General features: G+C 46.1%; 1 protein-coding gene across 1 annotated transcript; it reads right to left on the bottom strand.

Moving 5' to 3' along the window:
* Positions 1 to 507: 507 nt before the first annotated feature.
* On the bottom strand, positions 508 to 17,619 carry LAYN (layilin). The gene is made up of 6 exons (XM_077772677.1): positions 17,571 to 17,619; positions 11,735 to 11,892; positions 7,387 to 7,419; positions 6,692 to 6,775; positions 4,030 to 4,126; positions 508 to 1,709 (listed from the first exon to the last, which is right to left on the bottom strand). Exons 2-6 carry the CDS (start codon positions 11,841 to 11,843, stop codon positions 1,346 to 1,348), a joined length of 687 nt encoding a protein of 228 aa, XP_077628803.1. The 5' UTR covers positions 11,844 to 11,892; positions 17,571 to 17,619; the 3' UTR covers positions 508 to 1,345.
* Between the last annotated feature and the right edge of the window lie 2,086 nt (positions 17,620 to 19,705).

The raw sequence follows: 19,705 nt of genomic DNA, 5'->3' as shown, positions 1-19,705 counted from the left end.
ATGTTGTAAGTCCACAAAATACACTTCCTGGGAGCAGGGATAAGTGACGCTTTTGTTGTCCACTCTACTCTCTGCCCCAGTATGGCGGGTCACTGGGTAGTGATTATAATTCACCGCATGTGATACCGCTTGGACTCAGGCCAGCTAACTCTGTCTAGTTTGGGGCTCCATGCATGAGGCAAAGTGACAAATTATGAAAAAAGTAAGATATATGATCAAAGGTTATGGGGCACCTGGGTGTCTCAGTCAGTTGAGCATCCGACTGCCGCTCAGGGCACGATCTCATGGTTCGTGGGTTTGAGCCCCGTGTTGGGCTCTGTGCTGACAGCTTGGAGCCTGGAGTCTGCTTCAGATTCTGTGTCTCCCTTTCTCTCTGCCCTTCTCCCACTCCCACTCTGTCTCTGTCTCTCTCTTAAAAATAAACATTAAAAAAATTCAAATAATAAGCTAGAAGGGGTTTGCTGATGTTATTACATAAGAGCCCGCAGACCGTCAAAGTGTAAACAGCTGATGTTAGGCCGAGAAACTCTTCTGTGGATTTGAGTCCAAATGTATTTGAGAAAAGGTCCCTACAACACAAAGGAAGGAGCATTACCATCATCAGTCAAACTATGTTGTTGTTGCCGTAAAACAAACACACGAGGAAAACAAGAGCGCTATCAGGGCTGGGCACACAGAGAGGCCTAAAAGCCGAGACTCAAATTCCAGTTTTAGTTTGTAAAGTATTTCCACGTTGGATATGTCCAAGTTTGGATGTGAGGAGAAAGAAAAAGAGGTCCCCTGAGGCTACATGCAGAGGAAGGACTGTAGACACAGACAGACTAACATTCTGCTTCCTGCTTTTGATTTGATTTGATTCTTTGGAAAAACAAAACAAAACAGATCTAAGATTCGTCCCCACACAGGCTGCCCGATGCCAGAGTACGTGGGCTTTGAAAAGATTCTGAGATTTCTGTCTCGTTGTGATCATATGTGCGGCTGTGCATGTAATATAAGCCAGACATGGCTTTCCCAAGTCCTACAGCCTTGACCTTCCCTGCCAGGGAAGGAGGCACTGTCCCTTGAAAGTCAGATATAACCAATTGATTGATATTTATTTTCTACTCTGTGCCTGACCGCAGGTAAGGTGCTTTCTCATAAGGTTGATCTGGGTGAGAAGCTGGGGTTGGGCATTTGGCCAAACTTGGGGATCCATCAGGGGCTATTGGGGCTCACATGCTTACCGCCAAAGACCTTGAACGGAGCATTTTCATAGACATTCTGAGTCTTCTCCCCACAGAAAACAGGAGAGTTTTGCTCCTCTTTTCTTTCCCATTTCCATTTGTTCACGTGTTTTTCATGTGTCCTAATAACCATATATTTCATTTTCCACCCATCCAGCCTCCTTGCTCCTCCCCGTTCGGTCCGAGGAGAACTCGTAAATGTCATTGGTCACAAAGCCACTCTCCACGCTCTCCAGAGTCACAAATCCACTTTCGGATGGGTTCACAGCCATGTTGTCATAGTCACAAGACACGTCATCGGGAGTGGCTTCCCCCGAACACACTCGGAATGAAATGTTCTTCAGGTCTGGCCGGGTCTCAGCTAAATCGGCTTCACTTTGTTTTCGTATGATGTTGTAAACCTCTAGGTCTGGGCTGTTCTCCCGGTGAGGAGAGGGCCAGATGGTGTGCTGCTCCTTCGTGCTGGGGCCTGGCTGCTCCCGTTTCCTAGGAGGGGAGAAAAGCAGGGCCGAGTATTTTAGAAAAGGGGATTAAGACCATCTCTGTGACTCCAGTTGAGGCAGAGGAAGCCATCTTGGGCAGTCACTACACTGCTGTTCTCATCTACCGACACTTACAGGTCAGGGCTTGGGGCGGGGATGGGTAACAAAACAGGGAAGGGTTGTATTCAAAGTGAGTGCAGATCTCTCATTCACTGCTGCAAGAGCATAGAGCAGAGGTGGTTATTCTGGGATCCTCAGAGCTCCCAGAGGGTCTACGGATAGAACTGGATGGGGGAAACTATCACATTAAAAAAAACTCATCTCCAAGTGAAAGTGAGCCTGCCCTTCAATTCTGAATGTAGGCAATAAACTAGAGTAGAATTAGTAGTATCTTTGACTTGATCACCAACAGAAATCACAGGTTATTTTCAAATCACATCACAGTTGTCATAGAGGCCTGAAAATATTTTACACTCATCTCTGTTTCAAAATTATGGTAATTATACCCACTACTAAACAAGGAAGAATTGATAAAGAAATGCATGTATTGCCGAATCACAATCTTTTTTGGAAATATTTTGCTAAACTGTTATATCAGTATAATTGCTTCCCTTGCAATCCAATATGTTTTATTGTATATATTTAAAGATATTGTTCTGGGAAGGAGTCCATAGGCTTCATCCGACTGCTACAGAGGTCTGTGGCACAAAAAAGGATAAACCCCTTGAGACAGACTCCAGCTTCAAAGTCACCATTCCCAAATCCTGGTGAGGAGGTAAATAGATAGAGTAAGGAAGGGAAATTAAAACAAACAAACAAACAAAAAAGCCAAGAAAACCAAAACCAAAACCAAAAAAAAAAAGACTGCAGAGTAAGCAGGTGGAAAATATATTTGTAATTTTTAATTGAATTCTCTTTTTAGACCAAAGGGAATTAATTACTAAAAATAATCATAGAGCTAATATTTTTGACTGCTTACTGTATGTCCATTCTGTATATGAATTAATCCTGCTAATAATGCTATAAGGACGGTATTATTAAATGAAGCAAGTTCTACTGTTGACCCTTGAACAATGAAGGGGTTATGGGTGCCAACCTCCCACACAGTTGAAAATCTTCATGTAACTTTGACACCCCCCCAAACTGAACCATTAATAGCCTACTGCTGACCATAAGCCTTAATGATAAGTAAATAGTTGATTAACACATATTTTGCATGTTATATATTGTATCCTTACAATAAAGTAAGTGAGAAAAGAAAAGGTTATGAAGAAAATCACGGGGGTGCCTGGGTGGCTCAGCTGAATAAGCGTCTGACTTCAGTTTAGGTCATAATCTCATAGTTTGTGGGTTCAAGCCCCACATCGGGCTCTGTGCTGACAGCATAGAGCCTACTTGGGATTCTCTTTCTCCCTTTCTCTGTACCCCTACCCTGCATGTGCTCATGATCTCTCTCTCTCTCTCAAAAATAAATAGACATTAAAAAAAGAAAATCATAAAGAAAAAGTACATTTATAGTACTATACTGTATTTACTGAAAAAAAAAAAAAACCCACACCATGTATAAGTGGACTCACACAGTTCAATCCCTTGTTGCTGCAGGGTCAACTGTGCATTGATACTTACTCATTCATCTTAAATGGCCATCAAAGAGAGTCGAATCTTAAGCTGGACCTTAGTTTTTCTGTTGTAAAATGGGCATAGTGGCCTTCTTCTAGGTACGGCTTGATGATGGGGAATAAAAAAGCAACTGAGAATAGCTGTGGGTGCCTCAGAAATGGTGGCCCATGATTCATAAATAGAGGTGCTCTACACTACTTAGTGGAACTATTTGGTCACAGTCTATAATTGTATATTCAGTTAAACAAAAGTCAATTTAAAAGATTGAGCTATTTCATTTTGAATAAGGTGATTCCATTTCAGATGTTTGCCAGAAGGCCCTGGAATAGTCATTTTTTGATGGCTCACCATTTATTCCTTCACTCAACTAACAAACATTTTTGGAGTGAGTGTATATAATCATGAAAGCACTTTGCTGAGTGATGTGTAGATACAAAGGAGGCAAATAACATAGTTTCCCCCAAGTCATGTAAAATCTTCCACACATGAAAATGAAAGAATATAAGATCACTCGCCTAATCACAACCCAGCCCAAATGCTTAGTCCTTCTGAATGTCCTGAGCCCATCAGGGAATCTACTCTCACATCTGCAGTGGTGATTCTCCTGGCGCTGCTATGGCTTTTGAATGAAGTAAACAGAGCAATGCCCAAATCTCAAAGAGTCCAGAAGAGACAAAGGCTCACACAATGATGGTTTTACTTGCCTCCTTCTATAGATCCAAAGCCAACACACAACTGTGATGATCACGAGGAGAAGGACGATGCTGGGGATTAGAATGTAAGCAAGATTTAAGGCAGCTTCTGAAAAGAAAATCGCATATTATCAGCATTAGTGGTTTTTATGAGCTTCAAAATAGGCTTTAAAAAAGCATAATCCACAGAGTATTTCAAAGAGCGCATTCCTGGAAGGAAATAGTATACAGTTAGCAAAGTCTAGTTCCAATAAGTGAGCATTTTCTACCTGTCCTGTTATCCTAAGTTATAGAGAAAATGTTGGAGTCTCTTGCAAAATATCAGAAAGGTATTTTTTAAATTAAGTTTTTTTTTTTTTTTTTTTTTTTTCCCAGAAGAGATTCTCTCTTTTCTTGTCCTCCATCTCTCTTAACAAAGCAGGGGCTGTTGGGCAGGGTTGATGTCTTTGGCTCTCAGAGCAGAAATGGTAGTTCCCGGGGCGCCTGGGTAGCTTAGTCGGTTAAGCGTCTGACTTTCGCTTAGGTCATGATCTCGCGGTTCGTGGGTTCGAGCCCCACGTCGGGCTCTGTGCTGACTGCCAGCTCAGAGCCTGGAGCCTGTTTCAGTCTGTGTCTCCCTCTCTCTCTGACCCTCCCGTGCTCACACTGTCTCTCTCTCTCTCTCTCCTAGAAATAAATAAAAATATTAAAAAAAAAATGGTAGTTCCCAAGATGGGGCAGGGAAGAGGGAGGGAAGAAGAAGTCACAGTGCTGTCACCAGGAAAGAGAACGTCATGTGAAGCCCATGAATCAGTCTGGAACCTTCCAACAAACCTGACTAAGGCTAATTGGATCCAGTTGGGGCCAAGAGCAGTGACCGTGGAGGACAGTCAGAGGCCTGCTACCCTGACCTTTCCTGTCCTTTAAGACTTAGAACCAAATAATTTTCTGTTGTGGGGCTTGAGGAGGAATCAAGGACTGGGGACAGACCCCTTCCTTACTCCCACTCGTCCAAGGTTCCCAACCTTCTAGACACTGTTGCTTTGTTTTCCTGTGAGGCCGCAAACCTAATAACCACACACACATACAAAGAACCCAAACCAAAACCCACTTTCAATGCCACCATATAAACAATGAGCAATGAAAATGCCACCCACCTCTGGAGAGCACCGTGTCCTTTTTTCAAAGCATTTTAACACATTTTATCTGTTGTACAATAAAACATTTGACTGGCTTTCCTGTTTGGTTTCTGGAAGGGAGGCCCCAAATCTTTGGAATTTCTCAGGTAATAGGAGTAACTTTGTTAGGGGCGCCTGGGTGGCTTAGTCGGTTAAGCGTCCAACTTTCGCTTAGGTTATGATCTTGTGGTTCGTGGGTTCGAGCCCCGCGTCGGGCTCTGTGCTGACTACCAGCTCAGAGTCTGGAGCCTGTTTCAGTTTGTGACTCCCTCTCTCTCTGACCCTCCCCTGCTCACACTGTCTCTCTCTCTCTCTCTCCTAGAAATAAATAAAACATTAAAAAAAAAAACCTTATAAAAAAAAAAAGGAGTAACTTTGTTATTCAGGAGCCCCTCAGACCGTATCAGAGGTTATGCTGATGAGATGTCTCAGGAAGGGGGCTGCTGGGGTCTCAGGACAGAAACGGGGGTGGAGAGTGGGTTCAACTTCATGGCCACTGATCAAATCAATCACACCTCTGTAATGAACACAGTGATGTGCCAGAAGGGTGATGAGGCATCCTTATTCCCCAGGGAGAGGACACAGAGGCCCCACACAGGACCCTCCCAGACCGTACCCTATCTGTTCCTTCAGTTGGTTGGTGGTGATTTGTATCCTTTACGATAAAATGCAGTCATAGATAGAGTATTTTCCTGAATTCCGTGAGTTGTTCTAGAGAGTTATCAAGCCTGAGGGGTGGTGGGCATCCTCCGGATTTGTAGCCAGCTGATCAGAAGTGGGGGTGGCCTCGGGACCCCTGAACTTGTGACTGATGTCTGAAGTGAGGACAGTCTAGCTGCGGATTGTGCCCTTAACCTGTGGGCCCTGTCCTAACTTGGGGTTGCTAGTGTCAGAACTGAACTACAGTATTACAACATCCGGTTTCATCTGATGGACACAGGGAGGCTCGCGGATAGGTGAGAAACATGGCATTACTTCTGTCATGCGGAACATTAAAACTAAAGCACAGAGCAATGAAGCATTTTTTTTAGGGTTGCCTAGCAACGCAAACCCAGATCTCCCTCCTGAGACTCCAGGTGAGAGCCAAGTTTGAAATTCCATCAGCGCTCCAATTTATCACCCCATTTTCTCCGATCCTTTTTATGATTCCGGTTGGGAAATGTTTTTGTCCCTTTCCTCTATTTGTTTCACAAGTGAATGTCGCGCACGGACTGGTTTTCTCCCTCTTGTTCCTCCACGGCCATGCTCTCAGTACCCCACCCCCACCCCACAATTGCTGGGCACCCCCCAGCCTCATCCCCATGCAGGCATTTCACCTCCTGGCCAGTCTGCTTTTCCCCTTGTGGCTTCACCAACAAAACCCAAAACTTCATGCACTTTCTGCAAAGTCACAGATGCCCTGTCTAGTTGACTTTTTAAGTAGCTGCAGGAAAGAACAAAGTAGGTAACGTAACCGTGGTAGTTTGTGATCCAGAGAGTCCTGTCATCTATTTTTCCCACGAGAGTTCCGTCCATACCTTTGTTTTCTCTAAAAGTCTCTTTGGCATCTTCTTTCCCCGTGTCTTCCGGAAGCACGGGTGTCACTGGCTCTGTTCCTTCACCTGGAGACAGACGCAGACTTGAGAACCCAGAGAAAGTGCTCATAATCCAGATATGAGTTCCAACCAGGTTGTAGGTAGGAATCCCAAAAAAAGAGTAGCTGTTTGACTGGGCCGTTTATAAGCATAGAAAAGTAAAGGGTTGAATTTGCTGGCTTACAGGTTCAATTGTCTTCATCTTCCTGGTGAGATATTTGCTGCCAAGAATCATGTACTGAAACAGACAGCAGGCAGCTGGCGTCAAGGCACATAAGATACAGAGGTGCCAAAGGGAAGGGCCCATGACTCACTTCTAGGAGCATAAATTATCCGATTGGCTCACTTCTTTTCTCATTAGATGGAATTATTCCTTTCAGATTGTCAATAATGACAAGTCACATCCCAAACTGAATTTGTGGTTGTTGCTTTTCAGCTTTGGGAGAAATAGGCAATGCCAGGGAGAGATTAATGATTACCTGGCAGGGCAGAGTGTGCATCTACTTCTCCAAAAGGCATGATTTAACACCTGTGCTCTTTCTGTTGGCAAATCTGGTCTAAAGAGCATAGGGTTCTAAACCCATAAAGGGGGCATGTGAAACAGTCCAAATGAACCCACATCTCAGATGATAGCTTACCTCCAGGCTTTGTAGAAGGAGCTGTTGGCCTCTCTGTGTCAGAAAGAAACAAATATGAAAATAATAAGTAAATTTCCATGTCATCTGAATGAAATTGACCAGATCATGGCGTCCACTTATTTACTCACTTAGTCTTCCAATAAACTTTATTTTATGTTACTCAATGCCAGGAACTGGGTTAGCAAGCCAAAAGAATCACTTTTGCATCAAGGCTAGCCTTCCCCCAACTTTACTTGGGTATTTTTTAAAGTATTTTAAAGTTTTATTTATTTTATTATTATTTTTTAGAATTTATTTTTGAGAGACAGAAAGAGCAGGGGAGTGACAGAGAGAGAGAGAGAGAGAGAGAGAGAGAGAATCCCAAGCAGGCTCCGCTTTGTCAGCACAGAGCCTGAGGAGTGGCTGGTCTTCATGACTGTGAGATTATAACCTGGGCTGAAATCAAAATTCAGATGCTTAACTGACGGAGTTACCCAGGTGCCCCAAAGTATTTTAAAATTTTAAATATGGAAATTTCCAAATATAAACAAGAGTAGAAAGACTGGTATAATGAACCTTTATGTACCATCACTCAGCTTGAATTCTTGTCAACATATGGCTAATCTGGTTTCAATGGTAATCCCTCCCCTCCCCAGCTACACTCAGGNTTAGAGAGTAACAAACGCAATGTTCAAGCAGTGAAAGCGGTTGTAGGGGGTGTTGTAAGCAGACCATTGCTGGCCCCAAGGCAGATACTGGTGACCTAGAACCTGAGTCATTCAAAATGTCGCAAAGAGCCTCAGGACGATCAGGTTGCACAGAAGATCTACAACGAATATTTTTACCTTTGACTGGGAGTGTGTCACCCCCAGGTACTGGCAGTAAATCTCTCATGCTAATGAGATGCTCTGGGATGGGGTCCTTAAGGGCGTGATTTTGGAATTCGCAGGACTTTAAGGCCATTCTGAAGTTTCATTCAGAAAGGAAACTTTTAATCATCTTCCAATAAGTGTGTGTGTGATGCAAATCCATTTACTTATTTAAAAGACCCACTTATATAGTGCCTGTTTATGATAGAAACATCATCATGTTCTAAGTGTTTTATAAAAACAAACACAACTTACCCTGATAACAGTCTAATGAAGTAGTTGCTCTTACTACTGGTGACTGAGGTACAAGGAGATTAAATAACTTGTCCAAATCTCATAGCTAGTGAGTAGCTGAACTGGGATTTCAACCAAAGAAACTCAAATGAAAATTGAAATTGCAAGGAGACAAACTCTACTAGGTCGTGGAGATGCAATAGCAAATGAGAATAGTTCCAGCCTCCACGGCTCTTATGCTCTATGGGATGGGCATAGCATATGGAAATACAGGATAATATTAACGAATACTAACTTCTGACATTACATTATAATACATATGTTATATGTATTCAAGAACAGCACATGGCCTATTCATTTTCTTGTCCCTCCATAGCTCCATCCATGGTGCAAAAGTGCATTAAATGAGGCACAAGAATGCAGCATTCCATCACTCCCTGCGATGCATCTGCAATGCAGGGCCTCAGATGATTTGTCTTTGATTTTCACTGGATACACCTATGCCTTTCACAGACCTCAGAAGTAAGCGAGAGTTCAGCCCTGGCTAGCATGCCACTCATGCTACATCGTCAATGCTGTCAAGTCTAGTTTTAGATGTTATTCAACCAGTCTCTTGCTACTCTGGCATAATAGATAGTTTGCCTTCCTGTTGGGGCCGCCCTGGATGACCATCCCCTAGCCCATCAAGTGCAGGGATTCATTGCTCCGAAGTGCATGTTTTCAGACCTCATGTCAACCAGGCAGTGAAAGGCACAAACTGATAAATAGGCAGTTATAATACTGTGTGAGGTGCTCTGATCCCCCCAGGAGGAATATCTAACTCAGTTTTGAGGGGCCCTTGGAAAGTTTCCCAAAGGAGATTTTTTCTAACTTCTTATTTTGAAAAGTTCAGATTTATGAAAATCGGCTAGGATACTACAAGGAAAGCCCATATAGCCTTCTCCCAAAAGTTACAAGTTTATCATATTTCATTTATTTAATTATTCTGTCTCTCTGTATCTCTCTATATTTATATCTATATATCTGTATTTTTATCTATATCTAAAACACACACAGAGATATGCATAACTTTTCTCCTAAGAATTAGCTGCAGACATGGTTACTCTTTACTTCTAAGTACTTCAATATGTATTTAAAAAGATGTGTGCAGAGGTGGGGGGGAGTCTCTTATGTAATCACAGTACAGTGATCAGAACCAAGATATTGACGCTGATAGTCTATTACCTAATCTATGCACCGTATTCAAATTCTGCCAATTGTCCTAATGCTGCGCTTTATAGAAAACCATCATCATCCTCCAGGATCCAATCCACGATCACCTGTTGCCCTTAGCCATTCTGAGAGAAGGTGATGTTCAACGTGAACCCCAAAGGTGAGGATGAGTTGTCTGGGAAAGGGGAGGAGTGTTTCAAGCACAAGGAACAGAGTCAAGAGCTTTTGGGCAACTTCACAGAGTACAGAGGGGAATGGGGGTGAGGTGAAGAGAGCTGATCATTCAGCTTCTCGTATGGCTAAGGGGTGTGAACTCATCCTGGAGATGGGTGGCCACATAAAGACAACGTGTTAGTTTTTCTCCACATGCTCACCTCTCTCTGCCAGATCTAGTCTGTCCTGTGTCCCAGGAGCAGACATCTATGCACTGTGTTGTTGGGACACTCTCGCCTTTTCACTTCTGCTTGGGCTTAGCTGATGGGAGGCAGAGGCAGGAGAGCAGAGAGATGTCCCAGGATTTATTCCCCAGGCTCCCTTTCCGCAACCACCACAGTTTGACAGTAGCTGCGTTATAGCTCCTGGTGGGTGGCTTCTCTTCCATGACCCCAGCCTCTCTCTGGGCTCTGCTAAAACCATTCTCTCCACTTGCTCCTTTAGGCTCAGGGGTAGTAACAGCGCCCCCCTGTGGCCAGTCCCTGGCACCTCACCGTCTCTTGCTCTTTGCCACCCTTCTGTAAATATCCTTTCATTATACTCTACTCCTTAATCCTGTACATGTTTTTTGTTTTTTTTTTTTCCTGCCAGGACTCAGTATCATTCAGGTAATAGCAAAAGCAACAAAGAATAGTGTGTATGTATATGAATATTATATTATGACTACTATATATATACACACACACGGTTCAAAGTTCAAAAATAAAAAGATATGAAAACGACTTTTAAAATTGCATATTTCTTTCAAAAAATGTTTAAAAAAAGTACGACGTTTTAAACCACAGAGCCAATAGGACACAATCAACAGAAGTGATGGGAAGCCAGCATGTGCTAAGTGCCTTGCTTTTAATGCTCTGAAGAGGCAACTTGCTAAGCCAGCCCTGGTCTCCCCACCTCCCTGCCTGAGCCAGCTCTGTGAGGCAGGAAGGCCGGCCTCTGCAGGGAAGAGTCCCCCTGGGGTGGGGTGAAGGTGGGGGAGAGGGAGGAAGAACACCTTTAGCAGCAAAAATCACAGTAAGAGCATAGTTCAATTCAAACCGTTTTCGAATGACAAGATTACTTAATCCTCAGCTAGATATAAGTAACCAGTCATTCTATTCCTGCCAGGAAAGCGGAGGACTGGGACTGAGCTGTGGCTTTAGGGATCTGAGAACCTTCAGGGACAGATAAAAAAGTCACATCAAGTTTAGACCTAAGTCGGTTACAATGGGGGAGTTTGGGAAACCCCAGCAGAGGCAGACTGCAGCCTTGAAGCCAGTTCAGAACCTTAACAGATCTGGAAGCCAATGCCAGGTGAATTTGCAAGGCATCTATAGAGGGTGGTTTAAGTCTGCTGCTCAAGGTGCCCGCTATCTGTCCAAGGCCAGTGAAATCAGTGTACTCCCTCATCTACCTCCTCGGGCCATTACTCTGTTTCTTTAAAGCTTCAGAAAGTAATGTCACGTGGCTGTCGGAAGACTTGCAGGAACCATGGCCAGCTTCCTTTCATATTTCTTCTTTTTTCCAAGCTCCTACAGCCAACCTCACATGTGGAAAGAATAAGAATCTGTCCACTTAGACGGCTTTTTGTTTCCTGAACTGGTCGTGATTCTCACTTTGTAAGACATAAATTAGACCCTTTCTTTTCTTCATCCCTCCTCTTAGCATCAGATCCTCCTCTCTTTAGCTAGAAGTCTCCTCCATGAGGAACTGTCACTACCTTCCCCAGTGTCCAACACTGCTGGCATCCCCAGCAAGCTTTCTCAGAGAACACATAGCAAATTCTGGGAACTAGCAGCTGCTTATGAAGTAAGAGGGGAAGATGAGGATTCAGCCACATGACTCGGGAAAAGATTCATTACCATCGGAATATTTGCAAATGAAATTGTTCTTCATGTTGCACTGGTCGTCATTCCACTGGAACATGTAGCGGCCCCCGATGCCAGCAGGTGCCGATGGCTGATGGTACATGACCACGCAGACCTCGCTGCCACACGAAGGCTCATCCACATACCAGTTCCTGCGGGAAAAGGGTCAACAACGGCGACAATTGGAGAAAGAAGCCCTAAGACTTTTCCCATCGAGTTCCATTGAGCCACGATTTTAGGATTCTGCTTCAGGAGGCAATAACACAGAAAGAGAGGAAATGAAGCGTGGCCAAGAAGTGGAACCACGTGCTTTCTAAGATGGACGTCACAATCAATCATCTGACACTTGCCACAGCCTCTTTGCAGGGAGGGATATATTACCATAGGATGTCTGCAAAGTAATTATGAGAAAAAGCAGCTAGGAGGGCCTGTCTGGGATGATCTTACTGCTTGCTTTTTGCAAACTGGCTTTCGTTTCTCTTTGTTGTAGAAATCAGATGCACTGAAAAGAGGCCTGGCTCATCTCAGCCAGAGCTTGCCTCATTCATCTCTCTCTATGCTTTTCAACTGCATAACTGCCTTACTAGCCCTAGGAAGTAGAAGGAAAATTCAAGCATCTGAGCTTGACTTTCCAAAATGGGGAGGCTCTCAAGGCAGGTGAGGGGGTGGGGACAGAGCAGAGGGCCCACCTAGTCTATTTCAGTTTTTATCTTGTTTTCACTTCATCAGGCGGAGGAGCCCCTCCTTCAGCCTCTGTTGCCACGTTTCTTGCCTTTGTTTTCCTAGCTCCGTTAGCAGCCTGAGCCCCACTGTCCAGTGGTACTTGGAATTAAATGGCACTGCCACCCCGTTGAATACACGGGTGCCATTTTAGGGCCCTGGATTCCATAGAGTCTAAATACCGTGAGCACTCACTGACTCAGGGCTGGGTTTCATGGTCTACATGTTTACCCACCCAAGCTGCTTCCTTCTGGGGCCCCGATCTTGCCCCCATGCTCAGATCACTTAGCTGGGCTCTGCTGCCTTGCCTGGATCTTATCAGAGCCCTTCCTCAGGAGGCAGCTGAGAGACAGATCTCATAGCACCTCAGTACGGCTCTGCTTGAGTGGCGTGTTGCCGTCCACCCAAGGGAAGGTCCTTCGCTGTGCCTCCTGGATTGAATTTGCCGGGACAACAACTGAATTTGCAACACTACTTGGACGATGTGCCTGGCCAGTTGGGGGCCCTGACTTGGGCTGGGCTCTGTACCCCATTCGTTACCTCCAGGCCATTTTCTAACCCAGTTGGTGGACCTCCTAAATTGACTTGTCTTGTTCTCTTCCCCACTGGTCTTATGGCTTTACGTTATTTCATTTTACTGATGATGGAATGGATGGAATTTTATGCCTGGGACCTAGTTTGTGGACTTGAGCCAGGTGTCAGGCTTGGAATTCACTGGTGGAAGAAGAGGCCAGGTTGTCAGGAGGAAGCACCCTATCACGCCATGGTTGGTATACATGGGGATAATTTTCCTGTTCTCCCAAAGGTGCCTCTGGCCATTTCATAGAGTTCCATACACTGGAGGAAGGAGAATATCCAAATATTATAAAATATGTTGGGCACAGGATACAAGGTGACATTGGTATTCAAAGACTTGAAATATCATCAAGACTACCCATCAGAGTGGGAGCATATTGAGCCCATGTATTGAGTATAATTCTGGCCCAGGACCAGCTCACAGCGGGACCCACCCAGCAGTCATTAACCAGTCCTCATATATATGACTTGAATAGCTGTCTTTGGTAGTTGGTATAGTCCCACATTGGTTTCTTAGCTCTGTGAGGTAAGAGCTGTAACAGCGGACAAGGTCAAGTGGAAGTTTCCGAAACTTCACTCTTCCCCAACCTCCCCAAAGCAGTAAATAAAAGAAACATATCTTATCCAGAGGAAGATGACAGAGAATGGTACCACCATGCTAGAGAATGCAAGGGTGTTATTTGCCACCATGTCTCTATTTAATTCACTAGTCTGGCTTCTACAAAAACCAGGCTGATCCTAAAGGATGACACTAGAGAAGCATAAATACAACTAAGTATAAGCCTCAATTACAGCTGCTGTGCCATATATGGTATCTTTGCTACAGCAGGTTAACTTGCCCTTGGATGCTTACCATGTAGATCTGGTGAACATAATATTTTCCATCAGAAAGAGAACAAGAAACAGTTTGCATTCATTTGGAATGGACAACAATATACATTTATGCTCTTGCCTGAGGGCTATATTTATTTCCCAACCCTCTGTCATAATATGGTATGAAGAGATTTGGACTACCTGCATGTTTTGCAGAAATTCACACTGGTCTGCTATATTTCTGACATCGTGCTAATTGAACTGGGTGAGCTTAGTAAGACTCATGTGCTCCAGAGGATTACAGATAAACTCTATGAAGATTCAAGAACCTGACACTCCATGAAAATGTGTAGGTCTCTAGTGATCTAGGGAATCCCAGAACATCCCTTTCACATTAAAGGACAAATACTGCATCTTGAAGCATCTTAGAATAATGTGAGGTAGGAAGCATAGCACCTTTGGGTACTAGAGGCAGCTATTTCACACTTGTGAATAGAGCTCTGGCCCATATACCAGCTGACATGAAAGACAGCCAGCTTTGAGTGAGAATAAGGACAAGAGCAGAATAAGGACCCTAAAGCAGGTCTAGGCTGTAGTGGAAGCAGACTTATGATCTAGCAGATCCTATTAGCAGAGGTATCCGAGCTGGGAAAAATAATGCCATACAGAATTTGTAACAAGCCCCAGTGAGAGAATCACAATGTAAATCCCTAGGATTCTATAGCAAGGCCATGTCTTCTGAAACTGAGAGATAACCGCCTCTTGCAAAGCAGCTCCTGGCTTGCTACTAGGCAAGGAGCACCAAGAGACCATGCAATCCAACTCACCCATCGTGAGTGCGGTACCGTCGGACACACCTAGTCCTGGGCTGGGCAGGCCCAGAATGAATCAGCCCACTGTAAGATGGAAGAGGTATATTCAGTACCAGAGGGCACTGTATGGGCAGGTAGAGCAGGCTGCCACAGCACCTAGCACTGTCATTAGAAAGCCTCTTCTGCAGCTTACACCCACAGCTGCATAAGGGAACCCTTTATGACGAGCTGACAGAGGTGCCTGAGTTCTGTTCATGGATAGATCAGGCAAGAATACGGGTACGGCTCCCAATGGATGGCTGCTACACTACAACCCCACTCAGAGTTGGCCTTGAAAGATAGAGTGGTACAAGGACATTGTCCCATCGGCCAGAGCTTAGATGGTATGCTTAGTTAACTGCTTGCACAGAAAGAGAAGTTACGGGAGGTCAGAACATACTGGGACTCAGGGGTAAGGCAAAGAGTTTGGCCAGCTGATCAGGAGTCTAAAAGGAGAAAGAGGGGAAGATTGGGGATAAGCAACTCTTGGATAGAGCGGTGTGAATAGACATGTGGAACTAGGCATGAAGGAGAGGATCTATCACACGTTAAAATCCACCAGAAAGCATCTAGCACTGAAGAGGCACTAAACAACCAGGGAAACAAAATGACTCAGCCCGCTGATGTCAGCTAGCCTGGCATCGGCTGCCTCGGTGCCAGCACAGCAGACACTTGTTAGAGTGGCCGTGGTGGCAGGGATGGGCTCAACAGTATCCATTCCCACTCACCAAGGCTGATAGCTACTGCCAAACGTCGAACCTGCCAGGAACAGAGACCAGAGCTAAGTCTCTAAAGGAACACAACCCTAGGACACCAGCCTGGCATCTGGGGGCAAGTTGACTGCGTTGGATTCCTTCCGTCCCGAAAGGAGCACTGATTCACTTTGACAAGGACAGACGTACAACCTGGGTATGCGTTAGCCTCTCCTGCCCCAGGGGCTCAGTCAGCACCACTGTCCGGAGGCTCACACAGTATTTGATCTACCAGCACAGAATCCCAAATCACACCTCCTCGGACCAAGGCACCTACTTTATAGCAAAGGAGGTGTGGCCGTCGGCTCGTTGCTGGGGGATTTACCAGTCACATGACATGTTGCACCATCTGGAAGTTGCCAGCCTGACAGAATGATGGAAGAACTTGTTGACGACCCAGCTCAAGGACTAGCTCAGAGGCAATACTTTGCAAGGGGGCGGCATCATCATCCAAACACCCTCTAAGACTCCAGTGTCATCCTGTGTCCCCAAGAGTAAGAATACATGATTCCGGGAGCCCGTGGGTAGAAAACAGAAGGAGCCTTGCTCACCCTCACTCCTAGTGACCCACTTGGGGGACTTGTGCTTCTTGTCTCTGCAGTGCTGGGCTCTATGGGTTTTAGGGGTCCTGGGACCCAAAGGGGAAATACTTCCACCAGAAGATATAGGCAAAGTTTTTTTTTTTAATGCTCATTTATTTTTGAGAAAGTACAATTGGGGGAGAAGCAGAGAGAGAGGACCGGAGGATCCGAAGCGGGCTCTGAACTGATGGGCTGACAGCAGTGAGCCCGATGTGGGCCTCAAACTCACAAACTATGAGGTCATGACCTGAGCTGAAGTCGGATGCTCAACAGACTGAACCACCCAGGTGCTCCTGGAAAAATCTTATTAAACTAGGAGTGATGGCTGCCACTTGGGCACCCTGGGATCCTGTGTCCAGGGACCAGCAGGCAAGAAGAGCAGTGATCACCTTCGCAGGAGGTCACGGGCCCCAGTCGCAGGAGGATGTAGCTATGCTCTCACCCATCCTGGGCAGGGGGAATATGTCTACTTGGGTTCCTGCGGGTACTCACACACCCCATTCGGAGGGTAGATGGAAAGTGCAATCACTCCAGCCTGAGAAGTGCACATTGACTGGGGCACATTCCTCGGGGCTGAGGGTCTGGGTCCCTGCCACCAGGGAAGCCACTGAGGTTCCCTGAGCAGAGAGAGAGCAGAATCTAGCCTGGGCAGTAGAGGAGGGAGGTCAGTGAGTATCATGGGCTCGACTCCATGAGATCATGACCTGAGCTGAAATCAAGAGTCAGACCTTAACTGACTGGGCCCCCCAGGTGCCCCTAATCTGCATTCTTTTGATTGATAAGGAGTTTAAACATCTTTTTCCCCCATGTGACTGTTCACCAGTTAGATTTTCTATTTTTCAACTGTCTGCTCAGGTCTTTTGCCTCTTTATCTTTTGGGGTTTTATTGACTTACAGAAACTTACAGTGTTTTAATGATTTCTACAAACTCTTAATGGTAAAAAGGTAGTAACGCTGTAATTCGTTACATTTGTTCCAGTCTATACCTGCCTCTTAAACTTTGCTATCTTTTGATGTTTATCCATGTCACTGAGTTTCTTAGGGAGGGACAATGGCAACGCCATGGGGCCAGGGTGTGGTGTGAAACGAGTAAGTCCCAATGCTGTGGGTTTACAAGGGTCCTCCAAAATGCAGGTTTCTTCAAGTTCCCTCTTGGCCCGTCCGGACCCACTTCCTGTGGTCTGGAGCCCTATACTGAGTCTTAGCTCCACAGACCTTCAATTTCTCATTGGGGTTCTAATCCAAAAAGCTGGAGAGCCAGAACCATTTGACTTCAGGCATCACCTGCTATGAAAACAATGCTCCTGGGCCACATCCACCTGGACAGAGCTCCTGGGACATGAAGTGGGCACAGATCCAGGCTGAGTCCCCACCTTCACCACACTGCTTTGCTCAGTGGCTCTTCTGGTGCTGTCTTCTCAGGGCTCTGCCTGGCTGGGTCTTCTCCTCTTCCCCACTGACCTGGCACCACGACTGAGCCCGCCTCCTTTTAGACTTACCTCAGGTGAGTCGGCTGCCGTGGGTCCCACACGCTTACCTGAACGTTGATGTGCTGCCGTCGGTCCAAGCGTAAAGGTCCTGGCAGGCTGTGCTATTGCTTTGTCTCTGCTCACGCCTCCTGAGCCCAATCCAGAAGTCGCCATCAGACGCCAGCAGGTTTTCAATGAACTTTTCTATCAGTCTCTGTTCGTCCTCAGACTCGATGCTCACCAGCTGGCCTCCATCCCTACTGCAGGCTGCCTTGGCTTCCTCAAAGTTCAGTCTTCGAGAAGCATCGTGGAAGTAAATGACTTTATAACAAGGCTTCTGTGTCCCTCCTCTGCAGACTGGCTGCCCTAGAGAAAAAAGAAGCCGCCCGATTTCAGTATTCCCCAAAGTATACCAGGGCAGGGTGCTTGGGGGCCTGGGAAGGGAGCTACCCCTGGGCAGGGATTCTGATGACTCATCAGTGGACTGTATAAAGTCATTTCACTTCTCGGAGCAAATGAACACCCCTTCCAGCATGGAGATGCAGTGATTTAAACCTTGATGCCTATATCATGTAAGAACTCCACATTTCGTTCCTTCCATTACAGATCCTTGAAAAGCAGACATTTCTGACTATCCTTTAGAAGAGAGGTAGATGAAGATTTATGGCTTCACTGCAAGCCACGCATCTAACAGTTGCAAGTCATCAGGAAGACTCAGGAGATAGTGTGGTTCAGTGTGAGCTACCTCTGTTTGGGGTTTCCTTCAGGTAAGAGAGGTATTCTGAAGTTGGGCGGGGGCCTGGAACCCTCTGCCTAGGTAGTTGGACTGAGATGTCACCCAGTCTGCGGTGTAAGCAGAAGCTAAGTGCGTCAGGTCAGGACAGTTTTCTGCTATTGATTCTGCCTAAAGACACAGTTAAGTTGTACTGAATTCTTACCATGTGGCATGAACGATGCTGAGGGCTTTTATGTTTACATGCATTATCTCACTGAGCTCTCTTAATCATCCTGTGCTGGAGATTTGTTTATGCCCCATTTTACAGATGCACAAACTGAGGCCGAGAGGAATTCAGTGATTTGGCAAAGGCCACATAGCTATCAGGATCTTCACTGGAGTCAGAAGTCCCTTCTGATTACAAAGTCAAGGCCGCCACCACTGAACTGTGCTGCGCAGTTCCCACTCCACCGCCATTTCAGGCTGCACTGGGAGCCTCTGTCACGTGTCTTCCCTGCCTGACACCCTCAGGGCTGAATACCACCTCAGACAAATAGGGTAGTAGGATAGGATTCTATTGAGGAGTCACTACATCCCGCCCTCGCTGGCATCGGGGTGCCCGAAGCCTTGCTGTGCGGGAACTGCGTTCGGTGCTGGGAACACAGAAAGGAATACGCGCTCCTCGGCCGCAGAAGCACACAGCCTCTGTTTCCGGACCCAGCCCTACAAGTGAAAACCACCTTTCAGCCCGGGGAGTCCCTCGCAGTGCAAGAGCCAGACTGGGGGCTGTGGGTGTGAATTCCGACCACAGAGGGAAGGATGAAGGGTTTTGGTTTGGCAACCTCTTTCCAGCCCTCAAGGAATGTTCTCATTTTCCTAATTTGTTTTGCAGCCGTGCAGCGAACCAGAGAGCTTTCACTATTCCCAATACTGTCCAGAATACGGGGCAAAGGCTGCACTTAACCGCATGGTCAGGGCTGCCTGGGAGGGGAGCGCATAGGGATGACCCAGGAGACTCCTGTGAAGTCTTGTTTCTGTTGCTTCTTCGATCGCTTTTGTAAGGATGTTCTCAATAAGCAACGAGTTATAAGAGTTTTGCACCTCCTCCCTCTTCTCTGATATCTTCTGCCACTGCTTAGAACTCCAACGGGACTGGCCCACCAGCAAATGCGGAGGCCTCAGCAGCAGGATGTTTGCTCGCAGGAGGTGTTGGGGAGAGGGTGAGGGCCGAGGGTGTGGCTGGGGTGCTGCCTGCTGAGAACCCTGGCCCAGCCCGGCACTTGTGATTCTTTAAAGGTGGCTCCCAATGAGGGAGCAGAGGGAAAATGAGCCCCAGGGGCCCCCAACCTGGCCACGGCAAGGCAGAAGCTGGAGCTGAATTGACTGGCAGTCTCGGCGCTTCTACCCTTGGCTTACCAAGGGAAAAAATAACACCTTAAACGAGTTTCCTGTAGGTCTGGCCAGGCTCCGCGGCGCAGGTCGGGGGGT

Source organism: Crocuta crocuta, unplaced genomic scaffold, assembly GCF_008692635.1.
Source record: "Crocuta crocuta isolate KB4526 unplaced genomic scaffold, BGI_CrCroc_1.0 scaffold854, whole genome shotgun sequence".
NCBI lineage: Eukaryota > Metazoa > Chordata > Mammalia > Carnivora > Hyaenidae > Crocuta > Crocuta crocuta.
The sequence above is the reverse complement of the archived record's forward strand: the minus strand, read 5'-3'. Positions and strand labels throughout refer to the sequence as shown.